General features: G+C 39.7%; 1 protein-coding gene across 8 annotated transcripts in view; it reads right to left on the bottom strand.

Moving 5' to 3' along the window:
* The window catches only part of LOC138739142 (protocadherin-17-like), a 166,639-nt gene that overhangs the window by 108,867 nt on the left and 37,213 nt on the right, over positions 1-20,559 (bottom strand). The window contains exon 4 of one of the 8 annotated variants that reach the window (XM_069890652.1): positions 19,321-19,662. The exons of the other annotated variants lie outside the window; for them this stretch is intronic. Within the exon in view, the coding sequence (XP_069746753.1) occupies positions 19,640-19,662 (23 nt within the window). The 3' untranslated portion in view covers positions 19,321-19,639. Of the gene's footprint in view, positions 1-19,320; positions 19,663-20,559 lie in introns of those variants that run through there. 8 annotated transcript variants of the gene reach the window in all.

The following is a 20,559-nucleotide window of genomic DNA, read 5'->3' as shown; positions in this document are numbered from 1 at the left end:
TCAGATTATATTCTTCGTTTAATCACTTTTGTCAATGCATACCAAAATCAACCTAACCATTCTATCATGGTTGCACTAGATGCAGAGAAGGCTTTTGATAAAGTTGAATGGGATTTTTTATTTAAGGTGTTAGAAAAGTTTAAATTCAGCCCTTTTTTTATTGGTTGGGTTAAAACTTTATATTCAAACCCGATTGCCAGCGTGGTGACAAATGGTCAGGTTTCTTTACTATTTAAGTTGACTTATTCAACTCAGCAGGGCTGCCCATTATCACCAGCCTTATTTGCATTGGCTATTGAACTGTTGGCTCAGACTATTAAGCAAAATGTTGAAATTAGAGGGATGAAGGTTATGAATGAAGAATATAAGATCAATTTATTTGTAGATGATGTTTTCATATATTTGACGGAACCAAAATGATCGTTGAAGCAGTTACAAGAGTGTTTGTCAAAATTTGGAGAATTATCCAGATATAAAGTTAATTGGGATAAGAGTGAAGCTTTACCAGTCAGAATAGGAGATTATTCTGAATTTAAAATTATTACAAAATTAAAGTGGACAAATAAAATTAAATATTTGGGTGTGTTTGTAGATGCTAACTATCAGTCATTGTATCAGTTAAACTATGTGCCTATATTAAAATGGATTAAAGTGGATTTGATTAAGTGGAAAGATCTTCCATTAACTTTGATTGGCTGGGTCAATTGTATTAAAATAAATATTTTTGCCCGAATTCAATATTTATTTCAATCAATACCTTGTTTACTTTCAAAGGGCTTTTTTCAGGATCTAAATAAGGTAGTGCGGGAGTTTTTATGGAAGGATAAATTAGCTCAAGTGTCATTGCATAATCTTACATGGAAATATACGCTGGGTGGACTCCAGTTACCACATTTTCAAAATTATTATGAAGCGGTCCAGTTGAAATTTATTAGTAGATTGATGGATTTAGATCAACCCCCCTAGCTGGGCCAGGATGGAAATGGCATGTATTTCTGAGGCTGAGGTCCATCAACTTATATTTCGTTAGAATTCAAATTTGTTACAGGAACATAATATCCCAGTATTGAAACATTTGTTAAAGACCTGGATTAAAAGAAATATGGTTTTGGGATCAAAAGGTAAATTATCAATTTTAACTCCATTGTATAATAAGCAGCTTATTCCTTTTTCAATGTTTAATAATTATTTAAAGAGTTGGGATTCTCAGGGTATAAAGACAATACAGGATTGTTTTGAAGAGGGACAATTTCTTTCTTTTAATCAATTGAGGGAAAGATTTGGTATATCTGTAAATTCCTTGTTTGTGCATTATCAACTCAGAGCCTTGGTAAAAGATAATTATGGTAGAGAGATGAATTTACCTATTTTGACAAGGTTTGAATCTTTGATTTCCTCTGTGCCAAAGAAGGGTTATATTTTGGTTATGTACCATTTGCTTCAGGATAATATGGATAAACCTGATTGGGTAAAATCTAAACTTAAATGGGAAAGTGACTTAGCGTTTATTTTCCCTGAAGATGATTGGGTAATGTAATTAAATTGACTAATGTAAGATATGGAATGGTTAATTATAATTTTCTACATCAATTATATTTGACCTTGGAGAAATTGAAAAAAAAATATGGGTTTAGTAATTGGATTCTTGTTTTAGATGTGGTTTATGTACCGGAACTTTTTTTTACATGCTGTTTGGTCTTGTGTTAAAGTTCAATTATTTTGGCAAGGAATTAAGATAGTTTTGGAAAAATTATATAACTTTAAATTACCATTAGATCCAATGATTTTTTTTTTTGTTGGGTGATATGGCTTCTCTGAGAGGAATGGGGCTGGATAAAATTCAAATTGCTTTTGTACGTTGAGTGCTATCAGTAGTGTGTAAATGTGTAGCTAGTACCGGGAAAGATACTACAGAGATTAATATAGCATGCTGGCATAATGAATTGAAAGCTTGTATTGTTATGGAAAAAAATTACTTATAATTTACATGATCATTATTCTTTTTTTGTTGATAAATGGTTTCCATATTTGAAGTATATGCATTTAGATATACTCTGAATTGTTATTAATACATAATATAATTCATATTTTTGGCTCCCCTTAAGGGAGCTGGCTGATAGGGTGGGTGGGTGGGATGGGGATTTTGTTTTGTTTTGTTGGGTTGTTTTTTTATATATATTTCTGTAAAATTAATTTTTGATTGTTATTAGATTGTATGTTATGTTTTTATTATTTTTAAAATAAAGTTTGAAAAAAAACATTCTAAAACCAGTTATTTTTAAAAAAATCTTATAATTTTGCCAGTAACCTGAATAAGTCTAGTTAGATCACCAGGAGTGCTCAGCACCTGTTTCAAAACTGAGCTGAACAATACTTCATATGATGACTACATCAATGAGATGGGCAAAGTATTTTCAGTTTTGTGTATATGCTTGATTCCCTTCATATTGACCTGCTTGGCATCCTTACTTCTTCAAAGCAACCAGCATAATTTATTTCCAATTTTCCCATGCTCTTCCCCAAAATAGGAGTTCTGTCTCTCCTTCATTGCACTCGTGTCCTGAAAGCATTTATTGGGGCTTTCGTGCATTCAGATTGGGAATGACAACAGATGGTAACAATGGGAGATTCAGCGAGTTATTACATGCCAAATCTATGTATCCAATTTATTTGTTTTAATTCTTTTCCCAGCAGATTGTTGCATTTTTTTAACAATGTATCTTTGACTAATTATAATTACAGTACTTACGAAGATTCCATGTAGTTCTTTAACTGTGAAAGTTAAAGAATGTGCATGAAAAGGGTAATTGAACACTTTTTCTTGGCCTAGTTTTAAACAACATTTTGGATGCCTATACTCAGAATTTATTTTATATACTAATATCAAATGAGTTAATTTTCAAATTGACTAGTGCATAGATAAACAGGTACCTGACTGACAATACTGATTTTATTCTTCAACAATTCCTTAAACATGTCCTCCCAAGTATTTACATTTCAGTCATCCCATTTTTTCCCCCACAAGAAAGTTATTCTTAATTGTTAATGAGATGGCATTTCATATTTAATTGATCCTGATCACCATTGCACATCTTTAGATATTTACAATGCACTTTCTTTTAAATTCTAACTGTACAATTAAGTTGAGTAACGTTTGGGAAGCAGCCACCAAGTTTTTCATTCTCACAACAGTAATGATTGTTCTTATGCCACTAGTTCTTTCAATAATTTGGTAAGTCTTAAGATAATTTGCACTTTCATTTTCAAACTTTTTAAGAATTTCATAAAGTTGAACTTTGAATTGACTGGATTTTGTCACCAAATAAATGGGAAAAATCAAAAGACGGAAAAGAGTTAAGGCTACACAGTGGCTAGCATTGCAGAACAAAAAAAAACTCAATAAAACATCTTGAAAGATTCTATGTGACATATCATGTTATATTATAAGCTTCAATTTGAATGTAAATACAATCATTAAATCAGATGTAATGTGTCTTGAAACAAATTAAATAATCGTCACTCGTACAAAGAGATTCCATCAATGTTGTGGGAAAATTTGATGGGTGCTGCACAATATTAGGTCTATTCAAATATCTTATATTTTTGTTTCCACATTATAATCCTGTTGTACCTTTGATACTGTCAAACCAGTAACATGACATAATTTACCAATGGGAAAAAAAAATCCTAGAATAATCAATGTACAAGTATGGTTTTTGCATGAAAAATAGTGTCTCACAAATTCGACTTGATTTTTATGAGGAGGTGACCAAGGCAGATAAAGCGCTATTGGGATACTGGCCTTCATAAATCAAATGAGTTAGTATTTTATGGTAAAATTGTACAAGACATTGGTGAGGCCAAATTTGGAGCATTGTATGTGGTTTTGGTTACCTTTCAACAGGAAAAATATCAATAAGACTGAAAGAGTGCAGAGAAGATTTACTAGGATGTTGCTGGGACTTGAGGAACTTAGTTTCAGGGAACAATTAAACAGTCTAGGACTTTATTCCTGGGAGTGTAGTAGAATGAAGGGAGATTTGATAGAGGTATATAAAGTTATGAAGGGGATAGACAGAGTAAATGAGCTGGAGAAAACGCCATGCCTGTGGTTGCGGAAGCAGGTGGAATGCAAGGACAGAAACAGTGATGCCCATCAGCAAGTACTTTGAGGAGATCTCCAGCAGATGATAGACAAGGAAAACGAGACCAGTGAAACAATAAGTGATGCAACGCAGCTGTACATGTTGAGTTACGATTTTCTGACCTTGCTAGGATTTTGGAACAAAGTACTCATTTGCATTGACCATATTCAAAAGAGGCTGCAGGATCCTAGCATGAACTTTCATGGTGCTGCCCTGGATTTGAAAACCCTCCAAGATCATTTTGATGATGAAAGAGAAGTGTTGGTCAGTTGAAGGAGGACTCAGTCTCTGTCAAGAATGGAATATTGAATTTGAAAGACATCAGAAATGAAAGAAATGCTTGGCTGATGAGAACTCAAGAGACGCTGGGTTAACAGCTAAGGAGGAAATGGAAAGAGTCATGAACACTCAACCATCTTCACAGAGAAATGAATAAAGATGTTCCCTCATTTGCACGACACTGACGCCAAGTTTGGGTTACTACTCAATGTCAAGGGACTGTTACGGTGCCCAGAGTAAAAAGCTAAAGGAGTACGAAAATTTGAGCGAATTGTACAGCTCTGATTTGTTGAACAGCAGAAATTATGGATTGCAGAATATTAGTGTAGAGGCAAGCCAACATGAAAATATCAAGACCTGAAGAGCTTCTGGAATTTATTGTTCAGTATTATGATGAGAACATCTTTCCCAATCATCACATTGCTCTCCAGATTATGCTGACCATCGTAAGTTCCATCCCCTGCTGTGAGAGATTATTTACCAAATGAAAACTGACAGTTTTGTATTTGAGAGCCTCCGTGGGTCAAGACAGACTCTGTGATCTTGCTCTACTGAGTGTAGAAAGAGAAACTGAAAAAAAAACATTGATCACATCATAAACCACTTTATATCAGTGAAAACAAGGAGTAGTTATAATTTTCATGTAGTGTCAAAAATAGGAAAAATAATCTAAATGTAATGTTGTTTCCATCTATTAAACTTGAATGTATTTCTAGAGAGGTTGGGGATGGCATTATACAGGAAATTGGAAATGCGTGCCACAAAGGCAAGTCAGTTATAATGGGTGACTTTAATCTCCATATAGACTAGATGACTCAAATTGGTAAGTCTTAAGATAATTTGCACTTTCATTTTCAAACTTTTTAAGAATTTCATAAAGTTGAACTTTGAATTGACTGGATTTTGTCACCAAATAAATGGGAAAAATCAAAAGACGGATGATTTCTTAGAAGGTATACGGAATAATTTTCTAACCCAGTATGTTGAAGAACCAACGAGGGAACAGGCCATTCTAGACTGGGTTCTGAGTAATGAGGAAGGGTTAGTTAACAACCTTGTTGTGCGAAGCCCTTTGGGCAAGAGTGAATGCAATATGGTGGAATTTTACATTAGGATGGAAAGTGACAGGGTTAATTCTGTAAATCAGGTTCTGAACTTAAAGAAGGGTGACTTTGAGGGTATGAGACATGAATTGATTAAGTTAGATTGGCAAATGTTTCTTAAAGGATTAACTGTAGAAAGACAATGGCCAGCATTTAAGGTCAACTGGATGAAATACAGCGTTTGTTCATCCCGGTTTGGAAAAAGACTAACTCAAGGAACGTAGTACATCCTTGGATAACAAGGGAAATCAGGGAGAGTATCAAGTGTAAAGAGGAAGCGTATAGACTAGTCAGGAAAGACAGAATACCAGAGGATTGGGAGAAATTCAGAGTTCTACAGAGGAAGACAAAGGGATTAATCACGAAAGGCAAAAGAGATTATGAAAGAAAGTTGGGAGGGAACATAAAAAATGACTGCAAAAGTTTTTATAGATCTGTAAAGAGAAAGAGACTAGTAAAGACAAATGTGGGTCCCTTGCAGTCAGAAACAGGTGAATTGGTCATGGGGAACAAGGACATGGCAGACCAATTAAATAACTACTTTAGTTCGGTCTTCACTCGGGAAAATATGAATAATCTTCAGGAAATAATAGGGGACCATGGGGCTAATGTGACAGAAGGACTGGGGAAAATAAGTGTAAATAATGAGGTTGTGTTGGATAAATTGAAGGGATTAAAGGCAGACAAGTCCCCAGGGCCAGATGGTCTGCATCCCAGAGTGCTAAAAGAAGTAGCCCATGAAATAGTGCATGCATTATTGATAATTTTTGAAAACTCTTTAGATTCTGGAGTAGTTCCTGATGACTGGAGGGTGGCTAATGTAACTCCACTTTTTAAAAAGGGAGGGAAAGAGAAATCAGGGAATTATAGACCAATTAGCTTGACATCGGTAGTGGGGAAAATGATAGAGTCAGTTATTAAAGATGTGATTGCGGCATATCTGGAAAGTGGTGAATTCATTGGTCAGAGCCAGTGTGGTTTATGAAGGGAAAATCGTGTCTGACTAATCTTATTGAATTTTTTGAGGATGTAACTAGTAGAGTGGATAGGGGAGAACCAGTAGTTGTGGTTAACCTAGATTTTCAGAAGGCTTTTGATAAGGTCCCACACAGGAGATTACTATACAAATTTAAGGCACACAGTATAGGGGATATAGTATTAAGGTGGATAGAGAATTGGTTGACAGATAGGAAGCAAAGAGTAGGAATAAACGGGTACTTTTCGGAATGGCAGACAGTTACTAGTGGGGTACCACAAGGCTCAGAGCTAAGTCCCCAGTTATTTACGATATATATTAATGATTTAGATGAGGACATAGAAAACAGCATTTCCAAGTTTGCAGATGACACGAAGCTGGATGGGATTGTAAGCTGTGTAGAGGCTGTTAAGAGTGTGCAGGGTGACTTGGAGAGGTTGGGTGAGTGGGCAAATGCATGGCAGATGCAATATAATGTGGATAAGTGTGTGGTTATCTACTTTGGAGGAAAGAATGGGAGGGCTGAGTACTATCTTAATGATATCCAATTAGGAAAAGAGGAGATGCAGAGAGACCTGGGTGTTGCTGTGCATCAGTCATTAAAAGTGGGCAGGCAGGTGCAGGAAGCAGTAAAAAAAGATGAATGGTATCTTGGCGTTCATACAAAGAGGATTCGAGTTCAGGAGCAGAGAGGTATTGATGCAGTTGTATAGGGCCTTGGTGAGACCTCACCTGGAGTATTGTGTTCAGTTTTGGTCTCTTTATCTGAGGAAGGACATCATTGCCATGGAGAGAGTGCAGAAAAGGTTGACCAGATTGATACCAGGGATGGCGGGACTTGCAAATGAAGAAAGGCTAGAATGACTGGGCTTGTACTCGCAGGAGTTTAGACGATTAAGAAGAGATTTAATAGAAACGTTCAAAATTCTTAAGGGATTTGACAGGCAAGATCCAGGAAGATTGTTCCCAATGTTGGGCAAGTCTAGAACCAGGGGTCACAGTTTAAGGATAAAGGGGAAGTCCTTTATGACTGAGATGAGGAAGAATTTTTTCACTCAGAGGGTGGTGAATTTATGGAATTCTCTGCCATAGAAGTGATTGAGGCCAGTTCCATAGCTATTTTTAAGAGAGAGTTAGATTTAGTACTTGTGACTAGGGGGATCAAGGGGTATGGAGAGAGGGCTGGAATAGGGAACTGAGTGGATGATCAGCCATGATCAAAATGAATGGCAGTGTAGGCTTGAAGGGCCAAATGGCCTACTCCTACACCTATTTTCCATGTTTCTATGTATTTGAATCATAATACTTTTCGGAATTTTGTGGCTTCTGGTTGTGAATACTGAGGTGGTTTGAAATATCTGTTGCTATTTTAATTAAGCTAAGTTCATTGTTCTAAGGCAGTGGTTCTCAACATTTTTCTTTCTACTTACATACCATTTTAAGTATTCCCTATGCCATAGGTGCTCTGTGATTAGTAAGGATTGCTTAAGGTGGTATGTGGGTGGAAAGAAAAAGATTGAAAACCACTGTTTTAATTGTCCCAAATTGACTCGTTACATGCACGGTTTCATAACTCCAAAGGAAATGGGCCAATTGTAGCTGCGTGCTACTTGAAAGAAGACACACACATAGTGTAGTTAGGTTAAGCTCTGAAGTTTATTAGGGCTCAGGCCCGACTTTTATACTTGCCCTGTTCCCGTCGTGGCCCCCTTGGCAGACATCACAACATGCATAACAAAAGTGGGTTTCCCGCACCCGGGTACTTTCCTGCATATCAATACCCTTCTTCCCCGCACACTGTCTCTGTCTGTTGGCTGCGCAGCATGGCTAGCACCATTTTGTGGTCATTAGCCTTTAAGCTGTTCTTTCCGTTCACCTGCTGGTTCAGTTGTCACTGCGCAGGCTGCTGGCCTTTGGTTGTGCTCACCCTCCAGAGCACTGGCTCGATTGCCACTGCAGCTGGCCGCCACATGACCCCTACCTACAAAATTGCCTGTATTGCCCTTGTTATTGTCCTTGGTGCCCAGAGGCAGAGTATCTGCAGCCTTTAGTGGCCTGCCTCTTCAGTGTGGTGCTGGTGTCTCGACCGGGCGCGCTGGATCCAGGTATGCTTGCTTCAGCCTCCATCTTGCCTCTGAGCTCCAGCTCGAACGTGGCCCCATTGTTGTGGATGACCCAGAACGGACCCTCGTATGGGCTCTGAAGTGGTGGATGTTGTGGACCCTGCAAATGAAAACAATCACAGTCCTGCAGGTTTTTGGGTATGTTAGTCCTCATGTGTCCATGACTGGAAGATGGAATTGGGGCCAGGTTGTTGACTCTTTCCCTTAGCCTGCTGAGCAATGAGTCATCCTATTGTCTGCCTGGGGATTCTACGAATTCTCCTGGGACCACCAGTGGAGCTCTGTAGGTGAATTCGGCTGAAGAGGTGTTGAGGTTCTCCTTGGGTGCCGTGCAGATGCCCAACAACGCCATTGTAGCTCGTCTACCCATTTGGGTCCTTGGAGTCTGGTCATGAGCATGGTTTTGAGGTGCCTGTGCAAGCACTCCACCAATCCATTGGACTGTGGATGGTAAGCTGTTGTGTGATGTAGCTGGGCACCCCACAGATTGGTGAGGTCAGACCACAGAATGGAGGTAAACTGGGCCCCTCTGTCAGATGTGATGTGGGACTGTCACCCGATCTGTGCCACCCAGGATGAGATGAAGGCCATGGTGCACTCGGGACTGCTTCTGGTCACCTGGTGAAAGAGTTGACCATCGTGATCAGATAGTGGAAACCCTGGGATACCAGTAAGTGTCCTACTATGTCCACTTGTATGTGGTAGAACCTTCGTTTCACATGCTCGAAGTGCTGAGGTGGGGTCTTGGTGTATTGCTGTACCCTGGTTGTTTGGCACTGGATGCACACCTTCGCTCACCCACTGACCTTTTCCCCAATCCATGCCACATGTATTTACTGGCCACCAGCCAGACCCCTTTTCCCCAATCCATGTCACATGTATTTACTGGCCACCAGCCAGACCATGGTCCTGATGGATGGGTGAGCCAGTCTGTGAATGGTGTTGAAAATATGTCATCTCCAAGCCGCTGGGGTGATGGGTCTGACCTGACCAGTAGCCACGTTGCACAGGAGGGTGGCGTTACCTGTGCTGACTGGAATGTCCTGGAGCTGCATTCCCAATATGGAAGTCCTGTATTGGGGCATCTCCTCATCTTCCTGCTGCACCTCGGCCAGTGCGACAAAGTCCATTCCCCTTCATAGCGCATGGATACTTTGCCTGGACAGTGCGTCGGCCATCACATTGCGATTGCTGAAGACATGCCTTACATCTGTGGTTTATTCTGAGATGTAAGACAGGTGTCTTGCTGGCAGGCCGACCAGGGATCCAAGATCTTAGCCAAGGCAAAAATCAGGGGATTGTGATCTGAGAAAGCCATGAAGGATCTGCCCTCTAGGAAGTACGTGAAGTGGAGGATGGCTAGGTACAGTGCCAGTAGCTCTCTGTGGAAAGTGCTGTACTTCAGTTCTAAAGGTCACAGATGTTTGCTGAAGAAAGGTAATGGCCACCAACTTCCTTCGATCTGCTGCTCCAGAACTCCACCAATTGCCATCCGTGAGGCATCCACCATCAGGGCCGTTGGAGCGTCTGACATGGGATATGCCAGGAGAGTGGCATCCGCCAGGGCTTCCTTGGCCTTCACAAAGACTTCCGCTAACTCCTCATCCCAGGTGATGTCCTTCGCCTTGCCTGATCTGGGCTACAAGGGCCGCATCATCCGGGAAGCTGAGGGAATGAACCTGTGATAGAAATTGATCATCCCCACAAAATCCTGTAGTCCCTTGGTAGTGTTAGGTCTGGAGAACATCCAGATGGTCTCCACTTTGGTAGTATTGTGGCTCCTTCCCTGGTTATCCTGTGGCTCAGGAAGTCGATGGCCTCCAATCCAAAGTGGCATTTGGCTGGGTTGTCAGGTCGAACTCGCTCAGTCAGGTGTAGAGGATGCAAAGGTGCACCATATGCACCTGTTGGTTTCTGCTCGCCACCAGGATGTCGCCCAGGTACATTCAGGTCTTGGCCGACTGCATCCAAGAGTCACTGGAAGGTCTGCGCAGTGTTCTTTAGCCCGAATGGCATTTGGGGGATTTCAAAGAGGACAAATGTGGTGATGATGGTGGTCTTGGGGATATTATCAGGGTGCACCAGGATATGATGATATCCCCACATGAGGACCACCTTGGAGAAGATTCTTGCCCCATGCAGGTTTTGCTGCGAAGTTCTGGATATGTGGGATGGGGTACCGATCCAGTGTTGTGTCCTCGTTGACCCAATAGCAGTTACCGCATGGTCTCAAGCCCCCAATTTCATTGGGTACCACATGCAGGGGAGAAGCCCATGGGCTATCCGACCTCCATACAATGCCGAGCTCCTCAATCTCCTTAATTCCTCCTTCGCCAGCTGGAGCTTCTCCGCAGTAAGGCATCTTGCCCTTGCGTAGAGCGGCAGGCCCTGGGTCTGGATATGGTGCTATACCCCATGTCGGGGCATCACCATGATGACTTGGGGGGGGGTGAGAACTGCAGGGAACTCAGCCAGGACTATGGCGTACTCGTCCAATCTCTGTATGGAGTCCAGGTGAAGTGCAGGTAGCCTGGTGTCTTTGAGAGGTAAGGTTTGAAAAGTCTTGGCATGAACCAATCTCCTTCCCTCGAGGTCCACTAGCAGGTTGTGATCATGCAAAGTCTGCCCTGAGGAGCAGCTGTTCCACTACAGCCAGCATGAACATCCATGAGAAGTGGCTGCCCCCCAACTGCAGTTGAACCTTGCGGGTACCATAGGTCCGAATTGTGCTGTTGTTGGCAGCCTACAGTGTGAGCCCTGACTGCCTGTTCCTGGCGTCCTGTACATGAGGAATTATCATCTGGTCTGGTGGTCCCAAACATGAGGCTGTCTTGGTGATTAGCTGTTGTGGTCATTAGCAACGGCTGGCCCCAGTGTTTCCCTGCAACATGTATTGCAGCCTGCATCGACGGGCTCCCGCACCCCATCTCTGGTGGTAGAAATACCACTGGCTATCTGGGTCACCTCTTCTGGGATGCTGCCTTTCTCTCGGTGGTTCTGCATGGGTCTGGCTGTGGGTTTTAGTGATGAACCCTATAGACGCCCACCACTCTCTTTTCTGTTTTCACAGAACGCCCACTCATGCTGCAACTTTTCAGGGGTCACTAAAGTCAGTGTCAGCCTGGAGCAGTTGGATGTTCTTGGGCAGTTGCTCCAGGAATTCCTGCTCAAACGTGATGCAGGGCTCATGTTTGCCCAGGAGGGCCAGCATCTCATTCATGCGGGCTAACGGGGCCCTGTCCCCTAGCCTTTCCAGGTGGAGCAGACAAGTCCCTCTCTCACACATCGCAATTGCCCAAAATTCTCAATCAGCAAGTCCATGAAGGTGGCTCCTGAATGAAGTTGGCCACCCGGCCTGCTGTGCCCTGGTACTGGGTGGACTCTGCTGTGATCTGCCGAATCTGGAACTCTGCTCTCAGTCTGGTCAAACCATACACATGGTTGATTCGTCCAGAAGGTTGGCAGCTTGAGAGCGACTGTGTTGACTACTACCTATTTGCTTATCGCTGGGTTTAGATGCCGTCTAAACTGTTAGGGTCACCAATTGCAGCTACGCACTACTCGAAAGAAGATATGCAGTGTAGTAAGGTTATAAGCTCTGAGTTTTATTAGGGCCCAGGCCCAACTTTTAAACTTGCCCTATTCCCGCCGTGCCCCCCCTTGGCACTGATGTCACAACATGCCTAACCTGCATAATAATGTCCTTCGTCCCCGCGTGCTGCCTCCGAGAGCGCCATTTTGGGGGTCACTGGCCTTTAAGCTGCCCTTGCCATTCACCCGCCACTTCACTTGTTGGGGCGAGTGCTGCTGCACGGGGTGCTGGCCTTTGGTTGTGCTCGCCGCCCAGAGCGCTGGCTCAATCGCTCTGGAGGTAGGCCACCACATAATGGCAATTTTTCTTAACCAAAATATTTCAGTAACAATTGGGTCTAGAGCAGTGATTCTCCACCTTCCCTTCCCACTCATGAAGCACCTTAGGCAATCCATTACTAATCACAGAGCACTTTTGGCATAGGGATTGCTTAAAGAGTTATGTGAATGGAAACAAAAAGGTTGAAAACCACTGGTCTATGGGGTTAATATTGCAACTGAAATTGAGAGAGGAATTGCAGAAGAGCTCCTTGTCTGCAATCAATGGTCTCTGACATAATTTAAATACATAATTTCAGAATATACTGCATACATCGATTTCCTCCAGCAATCTGTTTTAGCTCCTTGATTTATAGACTTTACTCCAATGAAAAAAAATCAAACTTGAAATGCAAATCTTCATCCTGGTACAGATCTGATATAGATCAGGACTTGGGGTTGATGGAATATCATCAATGGCATTAAATACACGTGAATTGTTGAATGTCAAAGATGATGCAAACTGGATTGTAAACACATGAAGCTTTTTGTATTTCAGCAGATCAGTGAAAGATCAAACCAACTGATAATATTTAAAAATGAGATTTCTAATAAATTACCACGTAATGTGTGAAATTTACAAGGATATGTCGGGTGGCATGGTTAATTTAGCAGTTTGCCATCTAACTCCCGACTCAGCAGCAGTGGATCACAGCGTTGGTTTGAATCGTTTACCAGGTTTCAATGCAGACTGGAAATGCCAGCTGTTTCCATTGTCAGTGAAAACCTGCCCTCGACTCCTAATAGGGGACCGGCAGTTCAGGGCACAATAAAACCCACCCCAAGAAATGTAGAACTTTGTTGGCAGTGGATGGGATTAAAGTTGCTGGCTCTCTTTTTCTTAACCACTGCCTTCATAACAATGTACTGGTGCAAGGGGACACAGATAATGTCAAACCAAACTGTACCAAAGGCCTGAAATTAAACTGTATCAACTTTAATGGCAATGGAACGGCCATTACAGCTGGGATATGGAGGAACATCAGGTTTTCTTTTGCTATTTCCACACAGGAATTTGGTATTCTCATGAAGAAAACGTAAATGGTGTCAGTGAGTGTTTTTTATCATGTTTCTTAGGTGAGCGAGAGTTGGCCTACATGGGAGCTCCTGACACCAACTCCAATCCCTCCCCTCAGCCTACTGCACACACACATCAGAGTCTGGTGTGTACATTTGGTAGTAGGCTAAGGGGAGGGTTCAGATTTGGAGTCAGCATCAGGAGCTCAGGAATATAGCTGTAGGCTGACTGCCAAGGGAGGGTTCAGAGTCGAGCGCCGGGTGCTCCGGTGTGCTTCAGGCTGAGGGAGGGTTAGGAGTTGGGTGTCGGGAGCTACCAACGTTAAATTCCAAACCCTCCTATCTCCTGATGTAATCAGGGGTGAGGAGGGTGTGCGCTGAAGGATGAGTTTGAGTGTGGGCTTCGGCATCATCCTACTTCTATCCCACTGGGTGCTCAGCATTGAGATTCATCTTTCCACCGAAAGTAAGAAAGAACACCTGTGGGGACAGTGACAGCCATCTTTGGCTGCTCCACTCTGGCCTGGGGAATGCTGCTCATTTTCATTCAGTGAATGCTGGCCTTTGAAGTAGGAAGAGGGTTTTTTAAATTGTAACAACTGTTGTGTTTTTTAAGTGTAGATTATTTTCCAACATCTCAATATATACAACACAACATTGGATATGACTATTTTAGGGTTCTACAGCGGCAAAAACAGGTAGGGAAAGAGAAGTGGATGGCATGGCGGTGGGAATGGATAGTTGTGGGGTGAAGGGTTGAAATGTGCATATTTTAACAGGGGGAGCCCAATTTTAGTGCTTGCTACAGGCACTATTTTCCCTAGATTCGCCACTGGACAAAGTACAGACTTCCATTGACACAGTTGTGTAGTCAACTTGCTTGTCGAGAAACCCTCATTGAACCAGCCGATAATAAAATAAATACGGCGGTGTATGCTATATTTCAAGTATTAATGACTAATTGAGTGTGATGAGTGAAGTAGAGCTAATGACCATGGAGGAAGGGGAGGGAGTGATGAATGAGGACAGAGGAGAAGGCACTCCACCAGCCCCCACATGACAGCGGTGAGTCTGATAAGGAAAATTCATTAATTCTCTCCAAGATTTGCAAGCTGAGAAAAGAACACAAAGTGGCCTCAGAAGATATTAAACAGAGGCTAGCAAGAGTGGAGGATAATATGAAAGATTTAACTGCTCAAATTGGAAAGCTAGAGGGGAAACTGAAGGAAATGGAGGACAGAGTAATCTCAGCAGAAGACAGAGGACTGCGACAATGAGAGGGTTATCATGTTTCTATGACATGGAGAGGGCCAAGCTGGTGGAGAAATGTTCAAACCTGAAAGATAGGTTAAGAAACAAGAACGTTCGGATTTATGGAGGTTGCCGGGGGAAAAGAATAAACAATGACATGAGATGGTAAGTGACTAAACTCTTAAAGTAATTGCTGGAACGTCCAAAAGACCCAAATATCTGTATAGAGATGGCACATAGGTCCTTTGCAGACAAACAGAGAACAGAAAGCCCCACCATGATCTATCATAGTCATATTTTTAGATTATTAAATGAAAAAAGTCATGTTGCAGCAGGCTTTGAAACAGCAGCAGATAACATGTGGGGAGGGGGGGAGGGGGTGGTGTTAGAGTGTATTCTGACCAAGACTATTCTCCAGAACCCAGAGAAAGTGCGAGGAGGTACAACAGGTGATTAAACAACAGTGGGAGAAAAACATCTCAAAGCCAAGTCTTCATTCCCAGTGCCAATCAAGATTTTTCTAGAGTCAGGAGTCAGGACTTTCAAGACACTAACTGAGTGAGTGCCCATTCTGGAAAAGATAGGGACCCTCATGAGAATGGATCCCAGAGAGAGGGAGAATAGAGAACTGATACAGGATCACTGGTCAGTTGTCAGCAGAGGAACTAGGGGACAGAGAGGACCATCAACTCCGTTAGAGGAAGATCTTCGCGTTTTCCTTGGCACCATAGGAGACAGGTTTGAAACAAATACAGGAATGAGGGTTGAATCAAAAATGAAAACAAAAGGCTACTGTCAATATTGAGCAGACAAGAAAAAAAATGTGTGTAAATATATATTGGTTTGTTGTTTTAAAGAAAGTTGACTCCACCATGTTTAATAATACATAATAAAGCTGGTTTTGCATTTTACTTAAAAGTAATATCTAAGAGGGACTGGAGAGAGTTTTCTCAGAGCAGGGATTATACTTGATATTTACTTTTTAACTGTTAGGATTCCCAAAGAGGAATTTTGAGCAACCACAAAAAGTGAGCGCACCCGGAGAGATCTAGTCACATCTCTTCTCCTCTGTACAGTATTACAATAACTGACCATGCCTTGGTTACAATGTAATTGAATCTTCCTAATTTTCCTCAAGATAGAAGACACTGGCATTTTGATTCAGTATCATTATCAGATTAGGACTGTTAAATGTATGGAAGAACAGATAGTTTTCTCTTTTCATACTAATCTCTCTTCTGAAACCTCGAGTTTTGTTATATGGGATACCTTGAAGGCTTTTCTTAGGGGGCAAATTATTTTGTATACTGTTAATAAAAAAAAAGAAGACAAATAAAGAAAGATCTGAGTTAATTAAACAAATTAAAGTTAGACCAACAATAGGCTCAAACTAAAACTCAAGATGTTGTAGCTAGTGGTGCAGTGAATAAACCACAACAGAAGTTGTTTGTGAACTGAATCAACAGAACTGTTTCAGAACTGTTTAAAGGAATCTTTGCAGGAGTTTAAATAATTACAATTGGTGTGCTATCACAATCACCCAACCTCTGAAGTCACGTGTTCCCCCTCCCTCAGCCCCCCCCACCCCCCCCACAGCCACCGGGAATCTCTAATCTTGAGGGGGCCCACAACTATGATAATGGACACAATGTACAAAAAAATGGATTGAACTTAAAACTAAATTTGATCTTCTCTCAACATATTTGGCTGAGTGACAACTTTTGAAAGTCAATTTTACATTCATGATGACTAAACTGGTAAGTTTTGGCCAACCAATTGAGAGAATTTGGTGCTAAACATCACATTATAAAGGCTTGTAAAGATAATGATATTATGATTTCAGAACATTTAGAGATAAACAATAAATTTGAAAGATTCTATTCCAAACTTTACTCTTCCAAATGTACGAATGACGATGATTTGAAAATTTCTTAGACAGATTGAATTTCCCCAAGACTTCTTCAGATAGTTAAATCACACTGGATGAATCTATTTTGCACTTATTACAATCTGGTAACCCGATGGGTTCCCTCTGGAATTTATCAAATTATTTTCTAAATTGCTCACACATTATCTAATGGTGGTGCATACAGATTAGTTTAAACAGGATACATTTCCAAATTCATTTCATGAGGCTTGCATATTTTTAATTGCGAAGAAAGGTAATGACAAAACCAAATGTTCCTCCTATAAACTGAATATCAATGCTAAAATTTTATCCAATAGGATGAAAACCATTTTACCATCAGTTATTCTGAAGATCAAACAGGGTTTATTAAAAACTGTTATTCCTATTTTAATATACATCGTTTAATGAATATTATGTATTTGCCTTCTGGGAAAACTGAGTGTATTATTTCATTGGTTGGAAGAAATAAGCTTTTGATAATATCTGTTATGCACATATCTGTTTACAACCCATGAAAATTTAAATTTTGGTTCTGATTTTATTACATGGGTTAAATTATTGTACTCATGGCAATCCACCACAATTCTTACTAATTTACAACAATCTCAGTTTTCAATCTACCACTTGGCACTCATCAAGGATTCCCGTTAAGCCCTTTATTATTTGATCTGGTAAATTGAACCATTGGCAATTGCATTTTGTGAGTGCAGGGACATTTTATGGATATGGAGGAAAGGGATTGAATACAAGGTCACTCTTATGCAGACAATCTCCTACTTTACATTTTGGATCCAGTCACCTCCCTATTCCATTCTTTAACCAATTAGTCAGTTCTCAGGATATACATTGAATGTGCATAAAAGTGAACTTTTTCCATTGAATTTTTCTTCAGCATGTGTGGTAGTTCTCCTTTTAAGTTTGTTAAAATCAATATACCCATCTTGGTATTACTATTACAAAGAATTATAAACTTCTTTTTAAGGAGAATTATCTTGCAATACTTAAACAAGTGAAATATGGTCAGCTTTGTTTATAATTCTAGTTAGCCATATAAATTCTATTAAAATGAATGTTTTGCCTAAAGTTTTCTATCTTTTTCAATCTGTGCCAATTTTTGTTCCTAAATCATTTTTTGACTTACTGACTCAGCCATATTGTCTTACATATGGAAGGGTAAGCATCCTCGACTCAATAAAGTTATTCTACAGGGATCTAAGAGAGATGGTGGAATGGCTCTGCCTAACTTTAGATTCTACTATTGGGCAGTCAATATACAAAGTTTTACCTTTTGGTCCTTCTTTCATAATCACTCTGACTGCCCATTATGGATATCAATCAAGCTGATTTCCCCCAAATTTTTTTTCTAATTTAGTGCCTCTGTGCTAATCACTTCAATTTTCAACTAAGTTAATAGATAATCCAATTGTTAAATATTCTATGAGAATTTGAGCACAGTTTAGAAAATATTTTGCATTTCATAATTTCTCTCTCTTAAACCCTATCTTATTTAATCACTTTTTTCAACCTTCTTTACATGATGCTATTTTTCAGAGATGATACAGAGACGGTAATCAAAGTTTTAAGGTTCTGTTCATTGATGGATATTTTGGATCATTTGAGAAGATTTCTGCTAAATTGCCCAAATCTAATTTTTTAATATATTTGCAAGTCTGGCACTTTCTTGAATCACAATTATCTGATTTTCCAAGAAAGTCTGAATCAAATTTTGTAGATGTGTTTTTAAGCTTAATACCTTCTCATAAAAGTTTAAAATTATTTACAATAAATTCTTGTTTTAATCAGATTTCATTAGTTAAAATCAAAAATGTTTGGGAACAGGACTATATCGGATGTGGATTGGGACACAATTTTTGAGTTGGCTAATAGCTCTTTGTTATATGCTTGCTATTGTTTATTACAATTTAAAGTGGTACACAGAGCATATTTGTCTAAAGTTAAATTGTCTAATTTTTATCCCAATGTGAGCCCCTGGAGAATGGAGAAACATCATTAATTCATATGTTTTGGACTTGTCCTTGTCTAGAAAAATACTGGAGAGAGGTTTTCCATACTTGGTCAACAATTTTTAATATAGATTTAACACAGAATCTTCAGGACAATGGGAGGAAATTATTCTTCTTTGTCTCTGGTTTAGAGTTGTGCCATTTCTTTTTCCTCTCTCTTGGTGAGGCATCTGATTTTACTTAAATGGAAGGATGTTTCCCCACCTACTCATGATCAGTAGTTGTGTGATATCATGTCTTGTTTGAATATGGAAAGGATTTGTCATTCAATTAATAATTCTGATATGATTTCAGAATTTATGGGGGTAATTTATGATTCACTCTTATTTTATAGTTTCACTTCAATGTAATTAAATTGTCTGATTTGTATCTTTTTCCATGTTCTTTCTGTTTACTTTTTTCTACCTTAATTTTTCTTTTAACATTAATCATTCATAGCATCTGGCAATAAAGTAAGACAAGGGTTTTGAGTTTTTCTCTATTATTTTATTCTCTCTCTTTTTTGTGTGTTATTAGAGATTTTTCCAAAAAATATACATAATATAGAATATAAATTATTGATAAGATTTACAATTCATGCATGTTTTTGTCATACCGAATGCCTTATTAAGTTTATGTAGTTATTCATATCATCGTATTGAATTGCACTTTCTTTATAGAAGTTCTTTATTAAAATCAATAAAAATACTTTAAAAAGGAAGAAATCATATGAACATCTTTAGAAAACATTTGGTTTGTCAGGAATAGATTTTTTTCTAGATTTCTTCAAGTGCAGCACTCGTTACAGACACATGCAGATTGGGAGCAGATATGTAAAATACCATCTACACTAGAAAAGATTTTCCTCCTGATTATGGAGGAACTGATAAAGAAGAAGCTGACAGCTCACTTATACATTTGGCTTCATGATAACGTAGCAGGAAACACTATGGAAATAAAGCAGAAATGGGAATTAGAAATAAATACGTATTACAGATGAAATGTGTGGAAAAAGACATGCCTTGATGGTCACAAGTTAAGAAGTAGCCCTACCTGGAGGGAGTTTGAATAGAAAATTAAAATGAGAGTATTTAAGACTCTTCAGGTGTTGGCGAGATACAGTAACACCTCAGAATTATGCTGGAGAGAATGAGGGAAGATTGGCGATCATACCTATATGTTTTGGGACTATCCCAAACTATATCAATATTGGAGAGATATTCAGGTTGAAATTAAGCAAATCATGGTGGGTAGGCCTACCTTTGGAGCCAGCATATTTTATATTGGGAGTGACTCCAGAGGATATAGATACCAAAAACCAAGCATCCCTACTTGGGGTGTTGCTGTTGATGGCAAAGAAGATGATTACAGTATTATGGAGAAATGTAAAACCACCAGCTGTACAACAATGGAGGGAAAGATTATTTGATGGAAAGTAGAACACCTAAATTCCAACTAAGGACTGATGATTTGAACATCAAGTGGTCACCTGTAATACTACAGTACCGAGATTGATTAAAGATATAACATCTCTGAAATCTCAGTGGTGGGAAGAGTGTACTCTATATGTAATTAGAGTAATATATACAGATGAGATTATGATTGTATATATGTGCATATATTTTGATTACACAATGATATATTCATTAAGATTTACTCTGACCCTCTCCTATTTAAGCTCAAAAGTATAACAATGGGATATGATGATTAAATATATAGGTGATTGCAAATTGGTTAGATTAAGTTTAATTGGATGCCAAAATCTGTGATGCTTCTAGGAACTAAAGTCAAATAGATTGACATGTTGTGTACATCGGTTATGTAATTTATGTATTTTGATTGTA

Source organism: Narcine bancroftii, chromosome 7, assembly GCF_036971445.1.
Source record: "Narcine bancroftii isolate sNarBan1 chromosome 7, sNarBan1.hap1, whole genome shotgun sequence".
Lineage (NCBI taxonomy): Eukaryota > Metazoa > Chordata > Chondrichthyes > Torpediniformes > Narcinidae > Narcine > Narcine bancroftii.
This window is presented reverse-complemented; position numbering and strand designations above follow the sequence as displayed.